At 43.6% G+C, this 25493-nt stretch overlaps 1 protein-coding gene across 1 annotated transcript; it reads right to left on the bottom strand.

The window, feature by feature from the left end:
* Positions 1 to 23798: 23798 nt before the first annotated feature.
* CLDN25 (claudin 25) lies at positions 23799 to 24486 on the bottom strand. The gene is given in 5 exon segments (XM_066253631.1): positions 23799 to 23875; positions 23878 to 24216; positions 24219 to 24249; positions 24252 to 24327; positions 24329 to 24486. Coding segments are annotated over 5 exon segments (681 nt in total).
* Positions 24487 to 25493: the final 1007 nt, after the last annotated feature.

The following is a 25493-nucleotide window of genomic DNA, read 5'->3' as shown; positions in this document are numbered from 1 at the left end:
GCGCTGATTGGAGCTGGATAGATGTCTGGAGATCTCTGATCCGGAAGCAATTCAGTACTGTTTTGTGGAAGGTTCAGTCCCTCCCCCAGCTATGGCCACCTCCAGCATGGATGAGTCAGCTTTTTTAGTTCGTTTCCTGAATTCCTTAGCCCCTCACAGTCTGTCCCTCTCCCTGTCCTTTCCACTTGGAAGATAAGCTGGTCTTTTCAACACACCTCGCTCCCTGGTCGCCAGGCAAGTGGCTGTGAGCAGCATTTTCTGCTCTTTTCCCTTGGGTTAGATCCCCTCTGGACTCTCAGCCTCCCCCTCCACTCTGTTCCTGTAAGCAGAGGACATTCAGGCGCTCCCTACCAGGTTTGTTGTGGCCTCTTCTTTGCTCCTTGGTTTTTGAGAGCTGTTCTTGTAGTCCAGAGTTGGTTTTTTCACGCTGATTTTTCCTAAATTGATTTGTATTCCAGTTTGGTGGTGAGAGCTGGGCGTCTATGTGTCCGCCTACTCCACTGCCATCTTCCCATCTCTTTTGGTGTTATCAACTTTTCACCACCACTGACCTCCTCAATTGGAGACACCACACTCCCTCTTATACAGAAAAGCTTCAGGCTGTAATAGATCTCATGCAATCCATAGTCCAGACACACAATCTTCCGTGGGTAGATTGCCATCAATTGCTCCTCACTCTGTTCAACACAGAGGAAAGATGCTGGATAATACAGGCAACAACTAAAGGCTAGAGGAGAATGCTCCTGAGGAATACCAGAATCCCCAGGAAAATGGTCCAGATGCCAGGAGAGGATCCAAAGTGGGACCCAAATGATAAGGAAGGTTTGAGATGGCTCAGGAGATATAGAGAGGCTCTCCTCCAAGGCTTACAGATGGGAGGCCAGAAGGCCACTGATATCAACAAGGTGGCACAGTCTTTGCAGAGGAAGGATGAAAGTTCAGGTGACTTTTACGAGAAATTTTGTGAGACCTACAGAATCTATACCCTTTGTGACCCAGAGAGTCCAGAGAACCAAAGAATGGTTAATATGCCCTTTGTCAGCCAGAGTGAAGGAGATATAAAAAGAGCAACTCCAGAAATTAGAAGGCTTTGCGGGAATGAATGTATTCCAACTCCTAGCAGTAGCCAATAAAGTCTATGTGAACATGGAGATTAACAAGCAGAAATGAAGGTGAGCACCGAATGCAGAAAAAGGCTGAATTTATAGCTGTAGCTTTTCAGCAGAAGGGAAAAAGAACCCCCCCCCCCATTCAAAAATGGAAAGAAGACAGGCAAGGGCAAGAACTGTCAGTCAGACAGAGCTCCCCTGCAACGTGATCAGTGTGCCATCTGCCGGGAATCGGTCATTGAATAAATAAATGTCCCAACCAAGACAAGGGGGAGTGGTGACCCAGCCAGTAGCGCCACTCTGCACCCGTAGAGTGAACATTGTAGGAGCTACAGGAACACAGGACGAACAGGCGTTCTGTCTGCCCCGTAAATGTACAATAGGAGGTCATGAAGTTATACATCAGTTTTTATACATGTCTGACTGTCCAGTGCCCCTATTAGGACGCAATCTGCTAAGCAAATTAAGGGCTATGGTACCTTTTGCTGACAATGGCCAGCAAGAGTTACAGGTGCCTAAGCCCATGCTTGTTCTAACTCTAACCGTCCCCAGATAGAAGGAGTGGAGGATTTTTGCTGCCATGTCTGTGAAGCCTCCAAACCAAAAACTAATTCATAAATACCCTGGAGTCTGGGCTGAACCTACCCCCCCCCGGGGGGGGCTGGCAATAAACCAAGTGCCAGTGCGATAGAGTTAAAACCTAGGGCAATGCCTGTCAGCCAAAAACAATACTCAATTCCTAGGTGGGCCTTGGAAGAAATCCAAGTGCATTTACAAAGACTTAAAGAGTACAAAGTCATTATCCCATGCCAATCACCTTGGAATACTCCTTTGCTTCCTGTCAGAAAACTGGGGACTGATGATTATTGGCCAGTACAGGATCTGAGGGTCGTAAGTGAGGCAGCAGTGACTCTAGACCTAATAGTACCAAATCCTTATACCCTCCTAAGCCTCCTCCCTGCTCAAGTCTTATCGTTCACTTGCTTAGACTTACAAGGTGCCTTCTAGCTCTTGAAAACCAGAAGCTGTTTGCCTTCCAATGGGAGGACCCAGGTACAGGGGGAAAGGTGCAGTATATCTGGAGTAGGCTCCTGCAAGGGTTCAAGAACTCCCCTACATTCTTTGGGGAAGCCCTCGCTCAGGACCTACAGATGTTTCCTACACAGGACATAGGATGTGTCCTCCTTCAGTACGTAGATGACCTGTTGCTAAGTCATGAGACTCTCCAAGGATGTGCTCGAGGAACAGACAAGCTTCTACATCATCTAGAGAAGAATGGATACAAGGTCTCAAAGAAGAAGGCCCAGATCAGCCAAAGGCAAGTAAAATACTTGAGGTTCATTCTCAAACAGGGGAAAGGAGGCTAGGGGTAAAATAGAAACAGGTTATTCAGAACATTCCAACCCCCTCCACCACGAGGAGACAAGTTAGAGACTTCCTGGGTGCAGTAGGATTGTGGATCCCCAACTTTGCAGTACTGGCCAAACCCTCTACGAAGTCACAAAGGGGGGAGAAAAAGAGCCCATGGATTGAAGGTCAGCACAGGACTGTGCCTTTTAGACTCTTAAAAAGGAATTACAAGTTGCACCAGCACTAGGTCTTCCTAACCTAGCAAAAACTTTTGTGCTGTATGTCTCAGCGAGGAGCAAGACAGCAGTGGGTGTTTTAACCCAGGATTTAGGGTCATGGCCTAGACCGGTAGCCTACCTCTCCAAGCAACTAGATAGGGTTGCAAAGGGCTGGCCTCCATGCCTGAGAGCCCTAGCAGCCACGGCCATGCTGGTGCAAGAGGCAGACAGACTAACTTTAGGACAAGACCTGAAAGTGCAGGTGCCCCATGCAGTGACTCTGATGAATGCCAAAGGGCATCACTGGCTCACTAATGCCCGCCTCACTAAGTACCAGAGATTATTATATAAAAACCTAAGACTAGTAGTAGAGGTGTGTACCACTCTAAATCCAGGACACTGCTCCCAGTGAGTGAGGGATAGCCGCAGCACAGTTGCTTGGAAGTACCTGACGCAGTATACTCCAGCCAGCTGGACTTACTAGATCAGCCCCTAAGGGAGCCCGACTGGGAGCTGTATGTAAATAGAAGCAGTCTGTGAACTCAAGGGGAGAAAAGCAGGCAGAGGATGCAGTAGTGACTGTAACAGAGACTCCAGAGGCGCAGCCTCTACCCCAAGGCACTTGTGCTCAGCAGGGAGAACTGACTGCCCTGACTTGAGCCTTAGAGCTCAGTGAAAGGAAAAGAGTTTATATCTTTACAGATTCCCATTTTGCCTTTCTCACTCTCCAAGTACATGGGGCAATTTACAAAGAGAGAGGACTCTTAACTGCTGGGGGCAAAGAATTTAAATATCCAGGAGGAATTAATTCTCCAGCTGCTGGAAGCAGTTTGGAAGCCAAAACAAGTAGCAGTGATCCACTGCCAAGGACACCAGAGGGAAGGAACGGTAGAAACCCAGGGAAACGCCAGAGCAGAAGCAAAGAGGGCTTCTACCCTGCCCTACCAGAAGGGCACTAAGTCCCTCTCATCCCATGGGCCCCAGTATTTGCACCCAGGTATTCCGAGGGAGAGAAAGGTGGACAGAGAAAGAAGGGCCAAAGAATTAAAGGGTGGCTGGATGCAACTGCCAGATGGTAGAGTTGTTGTTCCTCACCTGTTTGGGCCAGCTATAGTCTAGGCTTTGCATGCTGCCACCCATCTGGAACAAGAAAAGACAAAAAAACTGCTAGGGAGATATTTCTATATCCCTCTCTTGGCAACCCTAGCCAAGAAACTCAGCCTGGTCTGCTCAACCTGTCGTCAGAATATTGCAAAACAAGGACCTTCGGTATTCCCTGGTATCCAGTTCTAGGGGGCAGCCCCCTTTGAGGATATACAAGAAGACTTCCCCAAGATGCCAAAGAGTCAAGGTTATCAGTACCTGTTGGTGTTAGTGTGCACCTACTTAGGATGGGTAGAAGCCTGCCCCACCCAGACTGAAAAGGCTAGAGAAGTATCAAGGTTATTGCTCAGAGATGTTATTCCAAGATTTGGACTACCTCTTGGATCGTCTTTGACAACAGCCCAGTCTTTGTGGCTAAGGTAGTACAACGAACAGCTCAAGCATTGGACATCACCTGGAAGCTTCATCTGGCATACAGACCTCAGAGCTCCGGAAAGGTAGAAGGTATGAATAGGACTCTGAAGTTAGGGCTTAGCAAGTTATGTCAGGAAACAGGTCTTAAGTGGATTCAAGCTTTGCCTCTAATATTGTTTATGGTTTGGTGCACCCCCTTCAAGAACATCAGGTATTCACCTTATGAGGTATTATACAATAGGCCTCCCCCAATATTACATAGATTTCCAGGGACTCCCTGAGAATGAGAAGAAACAGAACTACATAGGCAATTAGAAGCTTTAGGCAAGGTAGCCGGTACCATATCGAAATGGGTGCTAGATAGGGCTCTGATCATTTTGTTTGCCCCTACCCATTTTTCCACCCAGGAAACCAGGTGTGGGTCAAGGATTGAAGTCCAGCTCACCTCCAACCCAGGTGGAAGGGACCTTACACTGTGATCCTGACCACTCCCACTGTTGCCAAGATAGAAGGCATATTCGCCTGATTCACCACAGCCACCTGAAGCCTGCAGCCCCAACGGAGATGGCCTCGGGGATAGCAGGGACTGACCCTGCCAATCCTTGTAAGCTGACTCTGAGAAGGACAGCATGCCATGCTCCAGCCACAAACTGGGAGCTGACTGGTCTATTGGTAACTGAAGCATGAGGAACCTCACCATAGGACTCCTTATAATTGGACTCTGGGAAGGGAGTGGAACTAGGGCAGAGGACTGTGAACTGTGTATCATGTTACCAAGGAAGGCCAAAAGGTCTCCACCACCTTGCTTTTCTATAGCTTCTATGAGTGTAAGGGAACTCAGAAAACAACTTGGACCTATAATCAGACTCAATATTCAGTGTGTGATCCAGGAGATAACCAGCCCTATATCTGTTATAATCCTACAGATCCTCTTACTACAACAATATTTGAAATAAAAATAGCAGCAAGAGGATGGGGAAAATAGGTAGAAGGACCAACAATAGCCTAGACCAAAGTGAAAGGAAACCTCAGACAAGTTACACTGAGTTTTGATGTATGTGCAGCCATTAGCAGACAAGATGGGATGAAGGAAGTACCCGCAGGTCTCTCAGCTGGGAGAGAAGCTACAAGGTAGAAGAAAATTATGTATACCCTCCAAAGTATACACCTGTGAAACCAGCTGTGTATATTGGTCATGTGTCTCATGGGCAACCTGGGAAAAGTATAGCTCTACGAAGAGGGAAGTATTCCTGAGGAAAGGAACAGCCCTGTCAAATTACACTACTCATGGGTGCAATCCCTGAGAGCTAGTTATAACCAACCCTCTGGACTTCTGCTGGAGGAAAAATGAGGTATTAACCCTTGGCAATAATGGAGCTGGCTTAAACCCCTATGCTCAACTCATCATCCTGGGCCAGATACAGAACCACCCGGTTCAAGCTTTCCAAGTATATAAATATTTTACGAAGAAGCAGTTAGAACCCTACCACCACTCCTGCCAACAACTAAGAACTTGTTCCTCGAGATGGCTGAAGCCATTCCCTAAATATCACCTCTTGCTATGAATGTGGGGGAACTCTAACAAGGGACAGATGGCTGTGGGAAGCTAAGGAACTAGTTCCCACAGATTCTAGGCCAAATGTCAAAAACCCCTGCACCTCTGCTGACAGCCAATGGATTTTGAAACATACTCTCATAGGGCAGTACTGCTTAGCCAGAGGAGGAGGAAACTGACTGAATCAATGGGGGAGCTGACTTGCCTTGAGCAATGATATTATAATGCTATCTCCAAGCAAAGTGTGAGGTGGGGAAACCAGACAGAGAAATCCACTGGCCAGGTTCCCTGAGCTAACTGGAGCCTGGCAGGACTCAGGCAGGGCCAGAGACTGGATAGCACCATGTGAACTTTACTAGAACTATAAGAACAGGGTTTATACCTGTCTTCCCAAGAATTGTGAAGGAAGCTGTGTAATAGGTATAATAAAGCCCTCCTTTTTCCTCTTGCTTCTGGAAGCAGGGAACTGCCTGGCTACCCAGCTCCACAGCCCTTACAGCGGGTAAAAAGAGAACTCCAGATAGGAGATTGGAAAGATGATGAGTGGCCCCCAGAGTGGATAATCCAATACTATGGTCCTGCCACCTGGGAAGAGGATGGATCTTGGGGGTATCGTACCCCCATTTATATGTTAAACTGATTATCCAACTGTAGGCAGTTTTAAAAATCATTACCAATGAGACGAGGAGAGCCCTAACCCTCGCACATCAGCAAACTCAGATGAGAAACGTCATCCACCAAAACAGATTGGCACTAGACTATCTGTTAGCAGCAGAAGAAGAGTGTGTGGGAAATTCAATCTCACTAATTGTTGCCTACAAATAGATGACCAGGGCCAGGCAGTTGAGGACCTTGTCAAGAAGATGAGCCTGACCAGGTTGTGGCGCAGTGGATAGAGCGTCGGATTAGGCCCGCAGTCAAGGCACATGTGAGAAAGCAATCAATGAACAACTAAGAAGTCGTAACGCGAAACGAGAAACTGATGATTGATGCTTCTCATCTCTCTCCGTTCCTGTCTGTCTGTCCCTGTCTATCTCTGCCTCTGTAAAAAAAAAAAAAAAAAAAAAAAAAAAGAAGATGATAAAACTGGCACACGTGCCCGTGCAAGTTTGGCACAGATAGAACCCTAATAGCTTTTTGGGGGGATGGTTGTCAGCCTTTGGTGGGTTTAAAATCCTAATAGGAACAGCCTTACTACTCCTAGGTGTTTGCTTAATAGGTCTGTGTTTGTTGCCTTTATTAATGAACAGCATAAGGAACAGGATAGAGGCCACAGTACAGCAATGAACCACAGCCCATGTATACTTCACCCACCACTATCAGGCCTTCCCCTTGGGATCAGATGAAGAATGTGAGAATCCAGTATAAAACAAATTCTGAACTCTCAAGGTAGGAGTGAGGAAGGAGGGCCAGGCCACTTCTTGACTTAGAAGGAAGAAATGAAAAGAATACAAGGGACAAGAGCCAGCTGGAGTAACCGAGTCAGCCAATAAATTATCTATATCTCATAGTTACAGTACAAAGCAAGAACAGCAGAATCTGTATGTAACTACAACCAGTGATCTGGAAACCCTTTCCCCCTTGCTTACCCCACCAAAACTTTGCCTCTCCTCTCCTTGAGTCCTGAGAAACCTTAAACAAAGAAATCACATGCACATTGCTTAGATATTGTAAAGGAATATAACCTGTAAGAAAGTCAACTTTGGGGAGCCCGTGATTTGAAGCTATAAGCCTCACATGCTCTGCTGGCTTAATAAATTCTCCTTCCTTTATTGATTGAGTTATCTGAGTGTCTATCCTGTCGGGTCACTTCCTGCAACATTATGCATTCCCTTCTGGGAATCCTCCCTAATTAATCTCTGTATTTCTCTCATATATGCTACTGCATATGAAAGCTGACCAGTTTGACTACTTGTTAGCAGCAATGTGTTGAGCCTCTCTCTTTAGACTGTGGGGCATATATTATCCTCAGGACTTGACTTTGAAGGTCTATTCAAAATTCTGGGCAATAGAATAGTCCATCCCACATCCTATAAATATGGATGAGGTGGTAAACAGAATGACTAGCTTAAAAAATAACCTATCCATCAGTAGAATAGAAAGTGAGCTCACCTTTCAGTTCCATATTAGAGGCCAGTGACTGCAAACATTTTCTAACTCTTAGTGTTTTATTGTTCTGACATGACTACTAAGACACATCTCCTGTTTAAAAGTCCATTAAACCTTTTCTGATTTTCCTCCCGTTTCAACATGTTTCTAACTCACATTGCGGTCTCTTAGGACTTCTTCCTTGGGAGCTAGTGTCAGAGGCTCAGAAAGGTAACAGATCAGTATTCTAATAAGAACTTTCTGAAATGCTTTATCCACCAAAGGTAAAATTTTCAGACCGAAAGGCAGAGTGGAGAAGATAGCACTGAGTATTCAAAATTCTAACTGCCTCAAATTTGATGAGTCCCTAGAGTCATTTTCTTACAAAGCCCTGCACACAAGAAAAGCTTTTGACTTGAAGCACTGATTGATGCTCCTTCCTGTTTTTAATACATACAACAACACACCTGTCTACGTGTGACCACAATAAAGAAAAGTTTTTGGTAGAGTAATTTGCCACAAATATATGAGAAGAGGCTGAGTTGAAGCTAAGATTTAATTATTTCTATTTTTGTTTTTCATTATTTCCCCTACAAAGCTGGTAGGTAGAAACAGTGGCTGTTTTAGATGAAAAGCTTCTTCTTCCTCAAACTCTCTCTAACTGTGGATTTTGGCCCAAATGCAAATCATATTTCTTTCCAGGGAATGACATACTATTGCTCATTTGGGAATCAATCAACAAACAGTTCTTGCCCCATCCCCATTTTTTAAAAATGCCTTTTTGTTTTTTGTAAGGAAAGTTAGATAGACTACTTTCTTAAATCGTTAGTTTGTGTCCCCTGCCGCGGAGGAAGGCATAACCATGTGCTGATGGAAAATATCAGCGCCTGCAAAAGTGGGACTAGGATGAGGGCACCAGCCACCAGCAGGCACAGGGGGGCTAGCTGTCAACAAAGACCCTGTTTAAACCTCAACAGAAGGACAAAAGGCGTGGTTTTTCTTTGTAGGTCTTTGGTTTTCCCTTCTGCCTTGGTGCTAGCTTTTCCCTCAGTTTAGTGGATTGTCTTGGCAACCCATCCCCACAAAGCAAGAGAATGGGGTGATGAAAGGCAGCCATGGCATCAAAGCTCTGGATTCCCGTTCTGACCAGCTAATTACTTGCCATGGTCACGTTGCCTAAATTATCTGAATATCAATTTTCTCAGTAGAATAAAAAAATCTGTTCTCCCAAACTAAAAAACAAAAACAAAAAACCCAAACCCTCAAGATACATTAAATAAATCTATGTAAATAAAAGTATGTGAACGTTCTTTGTGAACTCTTAAATCCTACCCAACTGTGTGATAGGGAAACTGTACAAAAACAGGGTGTTAGAAGGAGGTGGGGGGCATATTACTGATGCAGTCACCTGGGGGCTGACCTCCTATTCCTGGTCACATACTTGGCTTCCCATGGTTTTGACAATAGATATATCCTCCTCAATTTGACCTACAGGCCCTTTAAGATTGGGTTTCTTACTAACTCACTAGTCTTGCCTTATACATCTTTTTCTCTATCTAAAATTGCTATCCATTCCTTAGCTTTTGGCCAATTCTCACTTCTTTAGGGTAGCTGTTTGCAACTCCCTGACAAAGTTAAATTTCTATTATTGCATGATCTTATAGACCATATGACTTTCCGAATTTGTAAAGTTCGTCATAACTACAATTTTCATTTATTTAAGTGATTCTACATTAACATTTGTCTCCCTTATTTGCCTCTCTGAGGGGCAGGGATAAAATTTTGTTTTACCATTTAGTCCCCATTTTTAGCACAGTGCCTGGCCCACGTTACATGCTCAATAAATATGTATTCAATTTGTGAATAAAGGATCAGGTGGATAAATGATGAACTGTGTTCTTCTTGCAGATCCTGTGGGATCCAAGGATGACTTGGATATTTGAGTCTCACCTCTGATTGAAACTTGACCTAAAGAGCTTAGAAACTTTATTGAGAAGGGGAAGACGATAAAACAAGCCCTGGAGCCAGAGAAGGCCAGAATATAGCTTTGATGAGAACTACCCTTTTGTACTCAGAAAACTGTGACTCCCTACTCTGGGCCAGGTGGTCAAAGTTGCTGAAGATGAAGTTGCATCCAGGCAGACTTGCTTTCTTGGGACTTGCTCATAGCCAAAGGAGGGAACTGGCCCAGGCTCTACCGGCAAACCCGTTTGTTCCTATGTTGATGAGTGTGTTCTTGCCTGAGCAGCAGCTGTCTCAAGATGCCAGGGTCATGTCAGAGCTATATTTATAGAGAAGTGAGAGATGTCTGAGCACAAGCAGCTGAGCTGGCACGGGCCAGCACCCAAGGAGGGCGGGAGGAGTCTTGGTCCTGCAAGCAATCCAGCAGATATCAAACTGGGAGAAGTCACCTATCTGGGGACACAGGAAGTCACCACCCTTAGTTTTCCTCCTCATTTAGTTGTGAGACTGTGGACAGGATCGACAGTGGTTCTTCTTCATTCAATTACGGGAGTGGGGGACAGATGGTAGTGAGAGGAACAGGGTGGGTAGCACAGGGCAGTCTCTGTTGATGGTAGGTTTGTGAGCAAGTGTAACACCCCTCCCTCAGGAGAGCTGGGCGGGTGGTCAAGGTGCAAGGCCCACAGTGCAGGTGGGCCAAGCAAAGCAACTTGGGCCATTGTTGTGAAAGGAACTTAATTTGTAGCCACTGTCTGGTAGGTCTACTGACATTTGGGTCAAAAGTTAAGGGATTTATAACAAGATTTTGTGTATAGTAAAAAACATTTCTGAGGGCAGTTCTCGGGCACAGCCACTCCAGGGTAACAAATCGGTTCCAGTTTGTCGGGGGCCTTCCCTAAGTTTTCACACTAGAGGTGCCCAGTTCTGGGAAAAGCAGGACAGCTGGTCACCCTACTGATAGATACGTGAATTCCAAATTGCCCTTTTGATGTTCCGCTTATCTGCCAGACCTCACCCTTACTCACTGAACTATCGCTCCTGAGACAGAGGAATTCCAAGAAGCTGGCAAGCCGCCCCAAGGAGGAGCATTCTGAACATACCCATTTTGATTCAACACCCACTTTGCTCAAGATTCTTCCTTACCTTATAAAATTTGAACCCCTAGCTTGTACTGGTGCCCTTCTCCCCAGAGAATTGCCCGGCAGGGTTCCTTTCTTCCTTTCAATAAAGCCTGTTACTCTGGTCTTTCGGACTCCCATGGATTCCAACATTTGGTGCCAAAACCTGGGACAGGATACTAACTGCCTGGACAATCCCTCTTTGCCGTCCAAACTTACAACCAGGGAAGCAATGGGCAGCGGCAGCTTGTCCCGGGCTTACTCCCTGATTCTGTTTGGACGTGTAATTGTAGGTTGATTGGCCGGCGATTTGTCCCTGTCCTGAACCCCTGCCGGACCAGAGAAAGGTAAGGAGTTTTTCCCTTCCCCTTCCCTGGTTGGCTTCTCTTTTCCACAAAATCTTCTCTGGTCAGACGGTTTTCTCTGACACACCTCACATTTAGAGGGGTTTGACTTTCAGTCTCAGTAGACTGCACAGAAGACTAGGCACCTGGCCAAACCTCTCCTCTCTCTCTCTCTCTCTCTCTCTCTCTCTCTCTCTCTCTCTCTCTCAGAACTCCCTGACAGGTGGTGACGACCTCTATCAGGGACAACTCCCCCACACGGAGATTTTCTCCTCTTGGAACAGTGACAAAAGGCGGGGACGCCCCCTCTTGCTCACCTGTCTCCACTATGTGCTCTTCAGAGTCTAAGCCTTCTGACCACACCCCTCTAGGATATCTCTTAAAAAAACCTCACTAAGTTGGGCCTGTCTGACCTTAAGCCAAAAAGCCCCATTTTCTTCTGTAACACGGTGTGGCCCCAATACAAATTAGACAATGGCCTGAAAATGGGACATTCGATTACAATATTCTGAGGGACCTAGATAATTTTTGCCACCTGACTGGGAAAGCTTCAGAAATTCCTTATGTGCAGGCTTCCTTCAACCTTCGCTCCTGTCCTAAATTTCTGTGCCACCTGTTGTACACACAAGGCCGCTTTTGGTCAAAGAAACCTCACCTAAAACCTCTGCTCCTAATCTTTCCTTATCTGCGGACTCCCAACTCTCATCCCCTCCTGCCTGACCCCTGGGGTCACCCTTCTCTTGGGACCCCTCTCTGGTTCCTCTGCAAATCTTTTCCACTTAAGTCTCTCCTCTCCAGAAAGCCCCCTCTCTTTGCAGAATCCTGTTTCTCATTCACTTTCAAATACCAGTCTCTCTTTCTCCTCCCTTGCTGGCTAGGGGCCCCTCCTTCTCCACTGTGTTCTTAAACCCCTCCTCCCTCCTTACAGTTGAGCAGCTCTGTCTCTTTTTCTTCTTTGACCCATCCTTCCCCCTCCTCAGAGACTGACTGTGCCTTCCACTACCCCTCGTCCTCTCCCCTCTCCTCAGAGCTCAAATGTTTTTGACTCCTCTGACCACGTGGAGCCACCGCCAGCACTTTAATCTCCTCCTCCTCCTCCTGTAGATTCTAACCCTCCTTCTTTCCAGCTGCTCACACTGTCCATCTGTCTGCTTCCTCTCTTCCTCCCCTCAATGTTGGCAACTCCCTGTCATCTCGAAAAGCTTAAAAAAGCAGAGTTGTCTATTGAGCTGTGTGAGTGAGTAAGCTGTTTTGTCTCTTTGTCAGAAAATATCTCTAGTATAATTTGAATTGAAGCAAGTAAACCACACTCATTTAAATTCCTTAATCATAATTTATACATGAAGTCTTTGTTTAATGTGTAACTTTGTCTGTTTGTAAGGCCTTAAACCAATAATTACCCGCCTCTTAAACCAGGCTTACTCATCCCCATGGACTCTCCCTGCAATACCCCCATCCTTCCTGTTTGAAAACATTCACATTTTGTAATGTTCGTACAAACATTACACCTAATCAATGAGGCAGTAATTCCCCTCCATCCAGTAGTCCCTAATATCTATCTACAGGTTACTGTCACACATTCCCTCAAACACCACTCACTTCACGGTCCTAGACCTAAAGAATGCCTTCTTTACCATTCCTCTACACCCTGACTCTTACTTTCTGTTTGCTTTTACCTGGACACTAATGCAGCCCAGCAATTTACATGGACTGTCTTACCCCAGGGGTTCAAAACCAGCTCACATCTGTTCGGGCAGGCACTAGCTCAGGATTTAGCAGGATGCAATCTCGAAACTAGTAATCTACTCCTCTGCAGCCCCTCCCTGCCTGCCTCAAGGAGACACACCGCCACGCTTCCTTTTCTTTTTTTAATTTTTTTTATTTTAATAATTTTATTTTTTTAATGGGGTGACATCAATAAATCAGGATACATATATTCAAAAATAACATGTCCAGGTTATCTTGTCATTCAATTATGTTGTATACCCATCACCCAAAGTCAGATTGTCCTCTGTCAGCTTCTATCTAGTTTTCTTTGTGCCCCTCCCCCTCTCCCTTTCCTTCTCCCTCTACTCTCTCCCCCCCGTAACCACTACACTCTTATCAATGTCTCTTAGTCTCACTTTTATGTCCCACCTACATATGGAATAATGCAGTTCCTGGTTTTTTCTGATTTACTTATTTCACTTCATATAATGTTATCAAGATCCCACCATTTTGCTGTAAATGATCCGATGTCATCATTTTCTATAGCTGAGTAGTATTCCATAGTGTATATGTGCCACATCTTCTTTATCCAGTCATCTATTGATGGACATTTTGGTTGTTTCCAGGTCCTGGCCACTGTGAACAATGCTGCAATGAACATGGGGCTGCATGTGTCTTTACATATCAATGTTTCTGAGTTTTTGGGGTATATACCCAGTAGAGGGATTGCTAGGTCATAAGGTAGTTCTATTTTCAGTTTTTTATACAGAAGGCCTTTATTTATTTATTTATTTATTTATTTATTTATTATTTATTATTTTTTTTAAAGATTCTTTTCTTTTTTTCCTTTTTAAAAATTTTTTATTTATTCATTTTAGAGAGGAGAGGGAGAGAGAGAGAGAGAGAGAGAGAGAGGAGAGAGAGAGAGAGAGGAGAGACAGAGAGAGAGAAGGGGGGAGGAGCTGGAAGCATCAACTCCCATATGTGCCTTGACCAGGCAAGCCCAGGGTTTCGATATTTTCAGTTTTTTGACAACCACCATACTTCCTTTCATAATGGTTGTACTACTTTACATTCCCATCACAGTGTATGAGGGTTTCTTTTTCTCCACAGCCTCTCCAACATTTGCTATTACCTGTCTTGTTAATAATAGCTAATCTAACAGGTGTGAGGTGGTATCTCATTGCAGTTTTGATGTGCATTTCTCTAATAACTAAAGAAGATGAGCATCTTTTCATATATCTGTTGGCCATTTGTATTTCTTCCTGGGAGAAGTGTCTATTCATGTCCTCTTCCCATTTTTTAATTGGATTGTTTGTTTGTTTGTTGTTGAGTTTTATGAGTTCTTTGTATATTTTGGATATTAGGCCCTTATCTGAGCTGTTTGAAAATATCATTTCCCATTTAGTTGGCTGTCTGTTTATTTTGTTGTCAGTTTCTCTTGCTGAGCAAAAACTTCTTAGTCTGATGTAGTCCCATTCATTAATTTTTGCCTTCACTTCTCTTGCCTTGGAGTCAAATTCATAAAATGCTCTTTAAAACCCAGGTCCATGAGTTGAGTACCTATGTCTTCTTCTATGTACTTAATTGTTTCAGGTCTTATGTTTAGATCTTTGATCCATTTTGAGTTAATTTTAGTACAGAGGGACAAACTGTAGTCCAGTTTCATTCTTCTGCATGTGGCTTTCCAGTTTTCCCAGCACCATTTATTGAAGAGGCTTTCTTTTCTCCATTGTGTGTTGTTGGCCCCTTTATCAAAAATTATTTGACTATATATATGTGGTTTTATTTCTGGGTTTTCTATTCTGTTCCATTGGTCTGATTGTCTATTTTTCTGCCAATACCATGCTGTTTTGATTGTTGTGGCCCTATAATATAGTTTGAAGTCAAGTATTGTAATACCCCCAGCTTCATTCTTTTTCTTTAGGATTGTTTTGGCTATTCAGGGTTTTTTATAGTTCCATATAAATCTGATCATTTTTTGCTCCATTTCTTTAAAAAATGTCATTGGAATTTTGATGGAAATTGCATTAAATTTGTATATTGCTTTGGGTAATATGACCATCTTGATTATATTTATTCTTCCTAACCAAGAAGAAGGAATATTCTTTCATCTCATTATATCTTTTTCGATTTCCCTTAACAATGGTTTATAGTTTTCATTATATAAGTCTTTTACATTCTTTGTTATGTTTATTCCTAGGTATTTTTTTGTTGTTGTTGCAATCGTGAAGGGGATTATTCTTTTGAGTTCGTTCTCAATTGTTTCATTGTTGGCATATAGAAAGGCTATTGACTTCTATATGTTAATTTTGTATCCTGCGACCTAACTGTATTGGCTTATTGTTTCCAGTAGTCTTTTTGTGGATTCTTTGGGGTTTTCGATGTATAGGATCATATCATCTGCAAAAAGTGATACCTTTACTTCTTCTTTTCTGATATGGATGCCTTTTATTTCTTTGTCTTGTCTGATTGCTCTGGCTAGAACCTCTAGTACCACATTAAATAAGAGTGGAGAGAGTGGACAACCCTGTCTTGTTCCTGATTTAAGGGGGAAAGCCTTCAGTTTTGTGCCATTTAATATGATGTTAGCTGATGGTTTATCATATATGGCCTTTATCATGTTGAGATATTTTCCTTCTATACCCATTATTGTTGAGAGTCTTAAACATAAAATCGTGTTGTATTTTATCAAAAGCCTTTTCTGCGTCTATTGATAAGATCATGTGGTTTTTGTTTTTTGTTTTGTTGATATGGTGTATTACGTTAACCGTTTTACGTATGTTGAACCATCCTTGAGATTCTGGGATGAATCCCACTTGATCATGATGTATTATTTTTTTAATATGTTGTTGTATTCGATTTGCTAGTATTTTGTTTAGTATTTTAGCACCTGTATTCATTAAAGATATTGGTCTGTAGTTTTCTTTTTTTGTGCCATCCTTGCCTGGTTTTGGTATGAGGGTTATGTTGGTCTCATAAAATGTGTTTGGAAGTATTGCTTCTTCTTCAATTTTTTGGAAGACTTTCAGTAGAATAGAAACCAAGTCCTCTTTGAATGTTTGATAAAATTCACTGGAATAGCCGTCTTGGCCTGGACTTTTATTTTTGGAGAGGTTTTTAATGTTTTTTTCTATTTTTTCTCTACTAACAGGTCTGTTTAGGCTTTCTGCTTCTTCTTGACTCAGTCTAGGAAGGTTGTATTGTTCTAGGAATTTATCCATTTCTTCTAGGTTGTTGAATTTAGTGGCATAAAGTTTTTCATAGTATTCTACAATAATTCTTTGTATATCTATGGTGTCCGTGGTGATTTCTCCTCTTTCATTTTGGATTTTGTTTATATGAGTTCTTTCTCTTTTGTCCTTGGTAAGTCTTGCCAAGGGTTTGTCAATTTTGTTGATCTTTTCAAAGAACCAGCTCCTTGTTCTATTAATTTTTTCTATAGTTTTTCTGTTCTCTATTTCATTTATTTCTGCTCTGATTTTTATTATCTCCTTTCTTCGGCTGGTTTTGGGTTGTCTTTGTTCTTCTTTTTCTAGTTCCTTAAGGTGTGAAGTTAAGTGGTTCACTTGGGCTCTCTCTTGTTTGTTCATATATGCCTGAAGTGATATGAACTTCCCTCTTATCACTGCTTTGGCTGCATCCCATAGATTCTGATATCTTGTATTGTCATTTTCATTTGTCTGTATATATCTTTTGATCTCTGCACTTATTTTTTTCTGACCCATTCATTTTTTAAAAGTATGTTGTTTAGTTTCCACATTTTTGTGGGATTTTTTTCCTCTTTTTTGCAGTTGAATTCTAGTTTCAAGACTTTATGATCAGAAAATATGCTTGGTACAACTTCGATTTTTCTGAATTTGCTGATGTTTTTGTGGCCCAACATATGGTCAATTCTTGAGAATGATCCATGTACACTGGAGAAAAATGTATGCTCAGTCCCTTTGGGATGAAATGTCCTGTAGATATCTATCATATCCAGGTGCTCTAGTGTTTTGTTTAAGGCCACTATATCTTTTTGATTCTCTGTTTGGATGACCGATCTAGAGCCGTCAGCGGTGTATTGAGGTCTCCAAGTATGATTATATTTTTTTCAGTTTTTGTTTTAAGGTCAATAAGTAGCTGTCTTATATATTTTGGTGATCCTTGGTTTGGTGCATATATATTAAAAATTGTTTTTCCCTGGCCGGTTGGCTCAGCGGTAGAGCGTCGGCCTGGTGTGCGGGGGACCTGGGTTCGATTCCTGGCCAGGGCACACAGGAGAAGCACCCATTTGCTTCTCCACTTCCCCCCTCCTTCCTCTCTGTCTCTCTCTTCCCCTCCCGCAGCCAAGGCTCCATTGGAGCAAAGATGGCCCGGGTGCTGGGGATGGCTCCTTGGCCTCTGCCCCAGGCGCTAGAGTGGCTCTGGTCGCGGCAGAGCGGACGCCCCGGAGGGGCAGAGCATCGCCCCCTGGTGGGCAGAGCATCGCCCCTGGTGAGCGTGCCGGGTGGATCCGGTCGGGTGCATGCGGGAGTCTGTCTGACTGTCTCTCCCCATTTCTAGCTTCAGAAAAATACAAAAAAAAGAAAAAAAGGAAAAGAATTGTTTTGTCTTCTTGATTCAGTGTCCCCATAGCCATTATGAAATGGCCATTTTTGTCTCTGAGTACTTTTGCTGTCTTGTAATCAGCATTACAGATATGAGTATTGCTACGCCTGCTTTTTTTGGATGTTATTTGCTTGGAGTATTATTTTCCAGCCTTTCACTTTGAATTTGTTTTTATCCTTGTTACTTAGATGAATTTCTTGTAGGCAGCATACAGTTGGATTTTCTTTTTTAATCCATTCTGCTGCTCTGTGCCTTTTTATTGGTGAGTTTAATTCGTTTACATTTAGTGTAATTATTGACACTTGTGAGTTCCCTGTTACCATTTTATAGATTGCTTTCTGTTAGTTTTGTGTCTTGTTTGATCCTTCTCTTTCATTTTTCTATCTTTTGTGGGGGGGGGTTGTTTTTGTTTTTTGTTTTTTGTTTTTTTGTTTTTTTTTTGTATTTTCCTGAAGCTGGAAATGGGGAGAGACAGTCAGACAGACTCCCACATGTGTCCGACCGGGATCCACCTGGCACACCCACCAGGGGGCGACGCTCTGGCCACCAGGGGGCAATGCTCTGCCCCTCTGGCGTGTTGCTCTGTCGCGACCAGAGCCACTCCAGCGCCTGCGGCAGAGGCCAAGGAGCCATCCCTAGCGCCCAGGCCATCTTTGCTCCAATGGAGCCTCGCTGCGGGAGGGGAAGAGAGAGACAGAGGGGAAGGAGAGGGGGAGGGGTGGAGAAGCAGATGGGTGCTTCTCCTGTGTTCCCTGGCCGGGAATTGAACCCGGGACTCCTGCACGCCAGGCCGATGCTCTACCACTGAGCCAACCGACCAGGGCCTCTCCCTTCTTTCTTGAGAAAATCTTGTGGTGAACTGTGAATTTATATTGTACTAAATACAACAAACAATGCCTCTAATGGAGGGCCTGAATTGGGGAGAAGTAATAAAGGGGCAAAAAAAAAGAAAACACACACACACAAAAACAGTAAAAAGGGGGTATGGACCCACAAAAAGCAAATAAGGAAAAAATTTGGGTCAAGAATAAAATGATTTGCTTTTAGGTGTTGGTTGACTAAGAGTTATGATGAGAGGAATAAGAGGGAAACAGGAAAATAGGGGGACAAATTAAAAAATTACTATTGTATTTAGTGGAACAAGAACTAGATAAAATGGAGAGCTAGGGATGGGAGCACTGCTAGTGAGTTAAAAAGGTGAAGTGAAAACCCCCCAGAATGCCACAAACCTAAGTTTGAGTCCCAGATAAGATAATTTGTTCATTATTGAGGTTTGAATGAGAAGAGACGTAAAGGAGAAAGAAATAAACTAATATAGAGGGAGAAAAGAAAGAGAGAAAATAAAGAGGGAACCAGTAAAAGAAGAAAAAATAAAAGAGAGAGAGAGAGAGAGAGAGAGAGTTTAGGGTTTTGGAGTGCAACCCTCATAGAGAGAAAGGAAGAGGAAAGAAAAGATAATGGGAGATGTAACACTTATGGGTAGTGTAATTCAAGGAGAGGAGATAGTAAGACCGGCAGAGAGTTAAACGACCAATTTGGAAGAGGGAAAAAAAAAATCAAGAATGAAGATAAGAGAAACAAACAAACAAATATAATAAAATGGGATAGGTTATAAAATCTGCAGATTATTCTTGATTTTGAGAGGTTATCTTCTTGCTTTTTCTTTTCTCTCCCTCTTCCTGGTCGGTCACTCTGTACCCTGGGTTCTGCCCCTTTGGCACGCTCAGGTAGAGGTTTGCAGTTGATAAGTCTCTATGGCGATGTCATGTATTGTGCTTTAGTCTCGTTGGCAGTCGAGGCTCATTAGGATTTATAGGCTCTGACAGTGAGAGAGTCCGTGTTCCTGGAGCCTCTCTCCTCGTCTTTCCTTCCTCAATTAGTAGCCTGATAATCCAGCTATGGGGTTGCTTCTGCCTCTACCTGGATAGTAAGAGGCTCAAAGAGCTGGCAACTCCCTACTCTATTCCCACTCTGCACAGGGCTCTGGGTAAGGCTCAGTCAGTCAGAGCTGCTAGCATAATCAGGCGGGGCTCGCACCCACTCAAAGACCTCTGGCTCTGCCACTCTGTCTGGTAACAGGAGCGGGCGCCCACTCCTGGGGCGCTTGGAGGAAACTCTTACTCACTATCTGTGCACAGACCAGGATATCAGGCCAGAAGTCTCACACTCTGAGTGAAACCCCCGCCCGCACGGAAAAGTTCCAGCATTGGAATTGGCTCTCGCTCCCTTCCCGTGCTCGGCTTTTTCAGGGTGCTAGGGCGGCCTGGAAATTCCACTTTCAGCCCACACAAAGGCCTCTGACTCTGCCTTTCTGTGGGGTGACACGAGCTTCCACTGCTGAGGCACTCGGAGGAATCTCTCGCCCACTATCTGCACGTGCCGACCAGGAGATCAGGGAAAATGTCTGCCCCACTTGTCTTTCTTTGTCTGGGTTTGGCGCGAGTGTTAGCTTGTATTGACTAGGTTGCCACAGGCACAGTTTCTCCTAGGCTTGGATCGTCGTGCCACAGCCTGGTTCGGCCGTTTGTGCCGTGGCCTGGATCTATTCACCCCCTTTGCCCGCCTCAGTTTCTATATTCTCATTTCCCATTGAAAGCAGCCCTATTTAGGTTAGTGAGGAAGGTGGAGCATTTCTTACTCCCTATTTCCTTCGGGGTTTGATTATATATTTAGCCCATTTTTCACTCGACCATACCTTTGGGTGTATTGCGAAACATCTGGAGGCTCCAAGGATAGGTTTTTCTGTTTCTGGTTGAAGATCTTGTTGAGTTTTGGGGGAGATTTATTGGTATCGCTTCCTACCGCGCCATTACTTCTGACCGCCACCCTTCTTAATTTCCTCACCATGAAGTGATATCATGTCTTCTCTGCTAAGACTCAACTTTACTCTTAGTCCATAGTCTATCTGGGCATCATTTTAACCCCCACCACCTGAGGTCTCACCCTAGATCGAACTCAGACCCTTCTCAGTCTCCAACCACATACCACCGCAAATCAAATCCTTTCTTTCCTCAGTCTAATAGGCTTCTTTAAATACTGGATTCCCAATTTTGCTCTCTTAGTCAAGCCTCTCAGTGAGATCTTCTGAGCATGGCTTTTAAGGTCTATAATGTCCAAGGAAGTAACAGAAAAGGCAAATAAAGCCCCAAAAGAAGTCAGGAAATATCAGCTTTTAGCATATGCTCTTAAAGACTCCAGCACCCTAAAGGGCTTCATAGAATTCCATCAAGGCCCTGCTCCAGAGTGGAAAGAAAGGTCATTGAACTGAAGCCTGCCAGGCTTCCTGGCCCCACTGGTTGACACGTCTGTGCTGTGGAAGAGGGACATGAGATGGTAAGCTGCCCCCTTGCTCCATGGAAGAAGGGTTCAGTCTCTTCTAGCCCTGCTCCAGCCACCTGTGACCTGACCTTGCCCAGCATGCTGGGAATTGCCACTGAAGGTCCAAGGACATCGTTCACAAACCCAAGGTATTTCTTCCAAGTAACAGATAAGCTGATCTCATTTCTTGTGAACACAAGAGCCATCTACTATGCCTTGACTGAATATTTGAATTTTATTTATCCCTCAAAGATCTCTACTGTGGGTATTGACAGTCTGATTTTGTTACTTTATTTAATGTATAGCATCTCCTTTATTCCTCTTGTCTCAATGCCCCATGCCAATTGTAGGCTGGGACCTGCTGCTAATTTCAGCTAGAAGCAGTGGTCACTAGGACTTAAACTCTAGCTGCAAAGTGTAGAAATGTAACCACCCTTTCCCTAAGTACTTACAGGATTTACAGGTTACTCAGCAAACTGTTCAAAGACTGTCCAAAAGGCGCTTCCAGTATTACATCACCCAAGGACTGACTTTCAAGTGGACAGGTCCACACACCGTGATCCTGACAACTCCCACTGCTGCTAAAGTAGAAAAATGGCATGCCTTACTCCAATTACACATCTGAAGCTGGTTGGTCTATGTATGGCGAATATATGAAAAACTAAGGACTCTTTTAATCAGACTTTGGGAAAAGGGAATCTAGGGTGAAAAGAAAGTCAACTTAATTTTCACTAAAGGTTAAAGATTTTTAAATCAAAAGTTCTGGCTAGAAAGGAATTGTATGGTTTTGATAATAGAAGGTATAAGGTATGGAAATACTTTTGAAAGAAAAAGGAAAAAGCAAGTTGTCATGAAGGTTAGTTATTTCTGGATAAGAAAGTGAATGAAAGCTGAAGGTTTATGTAAGTTGTAGGAGGTTTGTATAGAGAAAAAAGAATTTGAACAGCAGGAAAACTGGTTTTCAAAGAATGTTTAATTAGTCACCCTAGCTAACAATCTTCTACTCTCCCCACTTATTAGGGCAGCTATTTCCTCCACCCTGACCATCTCAGAAACAGAGAAACAAAATCGACCCCTGTCCTTCTCTTCTCTATTCACTTCTCATCCTGTATCATCCAATCAGGGGCTTTCTACTTCTGTGGGACCAACACCTATATGTGTCTCCTTACTAATTACACAGAAACCTGTACCATAATCTATCTCACCCCCTATATCAACCTAATCCCACCCCATGAGCCTCTTTCAATTCCTAGTACACTACCCATCAATCTAAGGACCAAATGAGCTATACAGGTAATTCCTCTTCTTATTGCCTTAAGAATTTCTATAAAAATAGGTCTAGGGGCAGGGAGACTGGCCACTGCCCTGACTTATTCTCTCTCTCTCTCTCTCTGAAGCCCAGCGAATTTGTAAACATGGAATCAGTGGTTTCACACAAACTAGGTGTCTTGACTATTGCCTTTCATTGGTCCACTCACTCTCCTATTTATTTTTCTAACTGTTGGACCCTGCCTCTTATGTTTGTTCACTAGTTTCTTTCAGAACCGCATGCAGACCTTCGCCAATCAGAAAATTGGAAAAACCTACCTAACCCTACACACCAACCCTGAAATCTGCCCTCGTGAAACAGAAAAATCTGGAACCCTATAAAAACACCCCTACTTTGAACAATGGTGGAAAAACCCCTTATTCTCCAAGCTAGCACCAATTATAGGACCAATCCTAATTTTGTGCCTAATTTTAATGCTTGCCTCTTTCTTTATCAAGTTCCTACAGGCTTGAGTGAGAAAAATCTCCAGGATTACCTACAATCAAATGCTTTTACACCCCTACTCCAACTACCCCGTGCAGGGGGGTTGATGAAGGAGGCCTCAATAGGGATAACATCAGGAAGTAGCTCCAGAAGATTGCCAATCTGAGACAAATCTCCTTCCTGAACCCCATACCCTTTCCTTCCCCCTACCTCTTTTCCTTTAGTATCATACCACAGAGTTGAGAAATGATAGATACGTGAATTCCAAACTGCCCTTTTGATGTTCTGCTTATCTGTCAGACCTCACCCTTACTCACTGGACTATTGCCCTTGAGACGGAGGAATTCCAAGAACCTGGCAAGCTTCCCCAAGGAGGAGCATTCTGGCATACCAGGACTTTTGATTCAACACCCACTTTGCTCAAGATCCTCACTTACCCTATAAAATTCATCCCCTAGCTTGTGCTCGTGCCCTTCTCCGCGGAGAAGTGCTGGGCAGGGTTCCTTTCTTCCTTTCAATAAAACCTGTTACTCTGGTCTTTTCGGACTCCCTTGGATTCCAACACCTACCATACTTACTCTGTTTCTTACCTTCAGTCTAGAGAGAAAGAGCAGACCCCCTTAGGCTCCTAACAAAGCGATAACAAGAATATTTCTCTAGGATATTAAGACTCTACAAAATACAAAGATATATTGTGAAGCTCCCTGTTAAACTGTTCACCTGATGCTGAAAATAGACACAAGTAAGGTTCTTATCTTAAGGTGCTATTCTAAGCCAATAATTCATTATCGTTTTCCAAGGTTTCTTCTTCTAGCTATATACACAGTGACTATTCATACTAGATTTTTCTATGATGGATGCAATTTTATAACATATTTTTCTTAGTATAGTAGTATACAATCCGATATATAATTAATACTGTGGATTTAAAAGCATTCTATATAAGTGAGATCTAACTCAGAGAAACATGTTTGTAGAAACTGTGCCTTGATTTTTTATTCTGAAATTAGGATCACAATACCACAAAGATAGTGAAAACCTTAACCAATGGGACTGTGACCACCAACCCCTAAAAGAGGCAAACAAAAACAGAGTAATGAAAGGTAAGAAAAAGAGAGGATTCTACTGATATTCCTTTATTCCAGAGAGTTCTTGGCAGAAACTAGTCCTAGATGAGCAGGTTCTTGGAACTTGGTATTAGATAGAAGGAGTCACCGGACTTTTCTGCAGGAGCATATGATGGCAGGCGGTAGGACCAGCCAGCTGAGGGCAGGGCATGTCTTTTCCAAGGCAGGCCAAGCAGATGAGGAGTAACCCACCAAGAGCCAGGAAAACACTAGCAGCCTAGCCTAGCTAGAGGGCATCTCCAAATTTTCATCGAGGCACAATCTCAGGGATGCTGTCATCCCAGAAGTCTTGGATTGTGAGTTAGGCCACCCAGGAGACTAGAAAGAGGGCAGTGGCTGAAGCTGATGCCTCCAAAGTACCTCCTAGGATGCAAAGCCACCTCTTAAATACTCATCTGATCTCGTGAAGCTGACAGCATTTGGATCCAAAGCCAGAGAGCAGGAGCCCCAATAACCCCAGCCATGGGAGGCCACCATGATGATGGGAGGCTCCAGGAGGCCACCTGGAGCTCCTGGGGTAGAGACAAGAAGGACTCAAAGGCCTGGCACACAGAAGCCACTTCCTCCTTGGGCCTCCCAGAGGCCCAAGATCCAGGTCTCTTTTTCATTCAGATCCAGATTGAGCGTCTTCCACTGGGGCAGTGTGGTGGTGACACATGAGCAGACCCAGCCAAGGAGAGAAAGGAGCAGTCCACCAAGCTGTGCTTTCCTGTGCAAACTCCAGGCCATGGTTGCTCCCACCGCAGAGGCAGTGACCAGTTAGGGAGGGCTGTCACAATTGGAAAGCCTTCCTGTTTCAGCTTTTTAGGCAGTAGCAGAGACAGGTGCCAGGAACTCAGCAATGTTTGGTTTAGGGGGAATGCCCAAGATCAGATGTGGGTCTGGATTCTGGGGGAGGATCCCATGAAAGGCATAAAAGCCAGTCAGTAAGCCGGCAATATATATTTGATGAGAAAATTCGTGGACTTCAAGTTAAAATTACTCTCTACTTCTGAGACGACAACAGTGAAGCCATGAGACTATATGATGATGTGGTTTCCTGGAGGGCAGTGTGACTTCATGGATCACATTTTCAAATACATGCATGCTTTGACCCAGCATGCTACCTTCAGGGACATACCCTAATTTACTGTGAATATATACAGATATTTAGGAAATGTCCATTCTGCTTACTCTAGGCAGCAGTTTTAAAGTGATGTAGATGAAATTAATGACGTGAAAAATGTTTTTGATATATTATTAACTGAGAAAAGCAGGTGACCAAACAGTATATAGAATATAATTTCACCTTCATAAAAAGTGTGTGTGTATATATATATGAATATTATGTGCATTTATATATTTCTATATATCATATACCACAAAATGTTAACCATGGTTACCTTAGTCAAAGAATTGTGGCTAGTTTTTATTTCTTTATGTGTGCTTATCTATGTATTTTATAAAGTTATCACTTAGTATTTGTATAAACAGAAATAAAAGACTCGCCTGACCAGGCGGTGGCGCAGTGGATAGAGCATCGGACTGGGATGCTGAGGACCCAGGTTTGAGACCCCGAGGTCACCAGCTTGAGAGAGGGCTCATCTGGTTTGAGCAAAAGCTCAACAGCTTGGACCCAAAGTCACTGGCTCAAGCAAGGGGTTACTCGGTCTGCTGAAGGCACATATGAGAAAGCAATCAATGAACAACTAGGGTGTCGCAATGTGCAATGAAAAACTAATAATTAATGCTTCTCA

This window comes from Saccopteryx bilineata, chromosome 1, assembly GCF_036850765.1.
Source record: "Saccopteryx bilineata isolate mSacBil1 chromosome 1, mSacBil1_pri_phased_curated, whole genome shotgun sequence".
NCBI classification, from domain to species: domain Eukaryota; kingdom Metazoa; phylum Chordata; class Mammalia; order Chiroptera; family Emballonuridae; genus Saccopteryx; species Saccopteryx bilineata.
The sequence above is the reverse complement of the archived record's forward strand: the minus strand, read 5'-3'. Positions and strand labels throughout refer to the sequence as shown.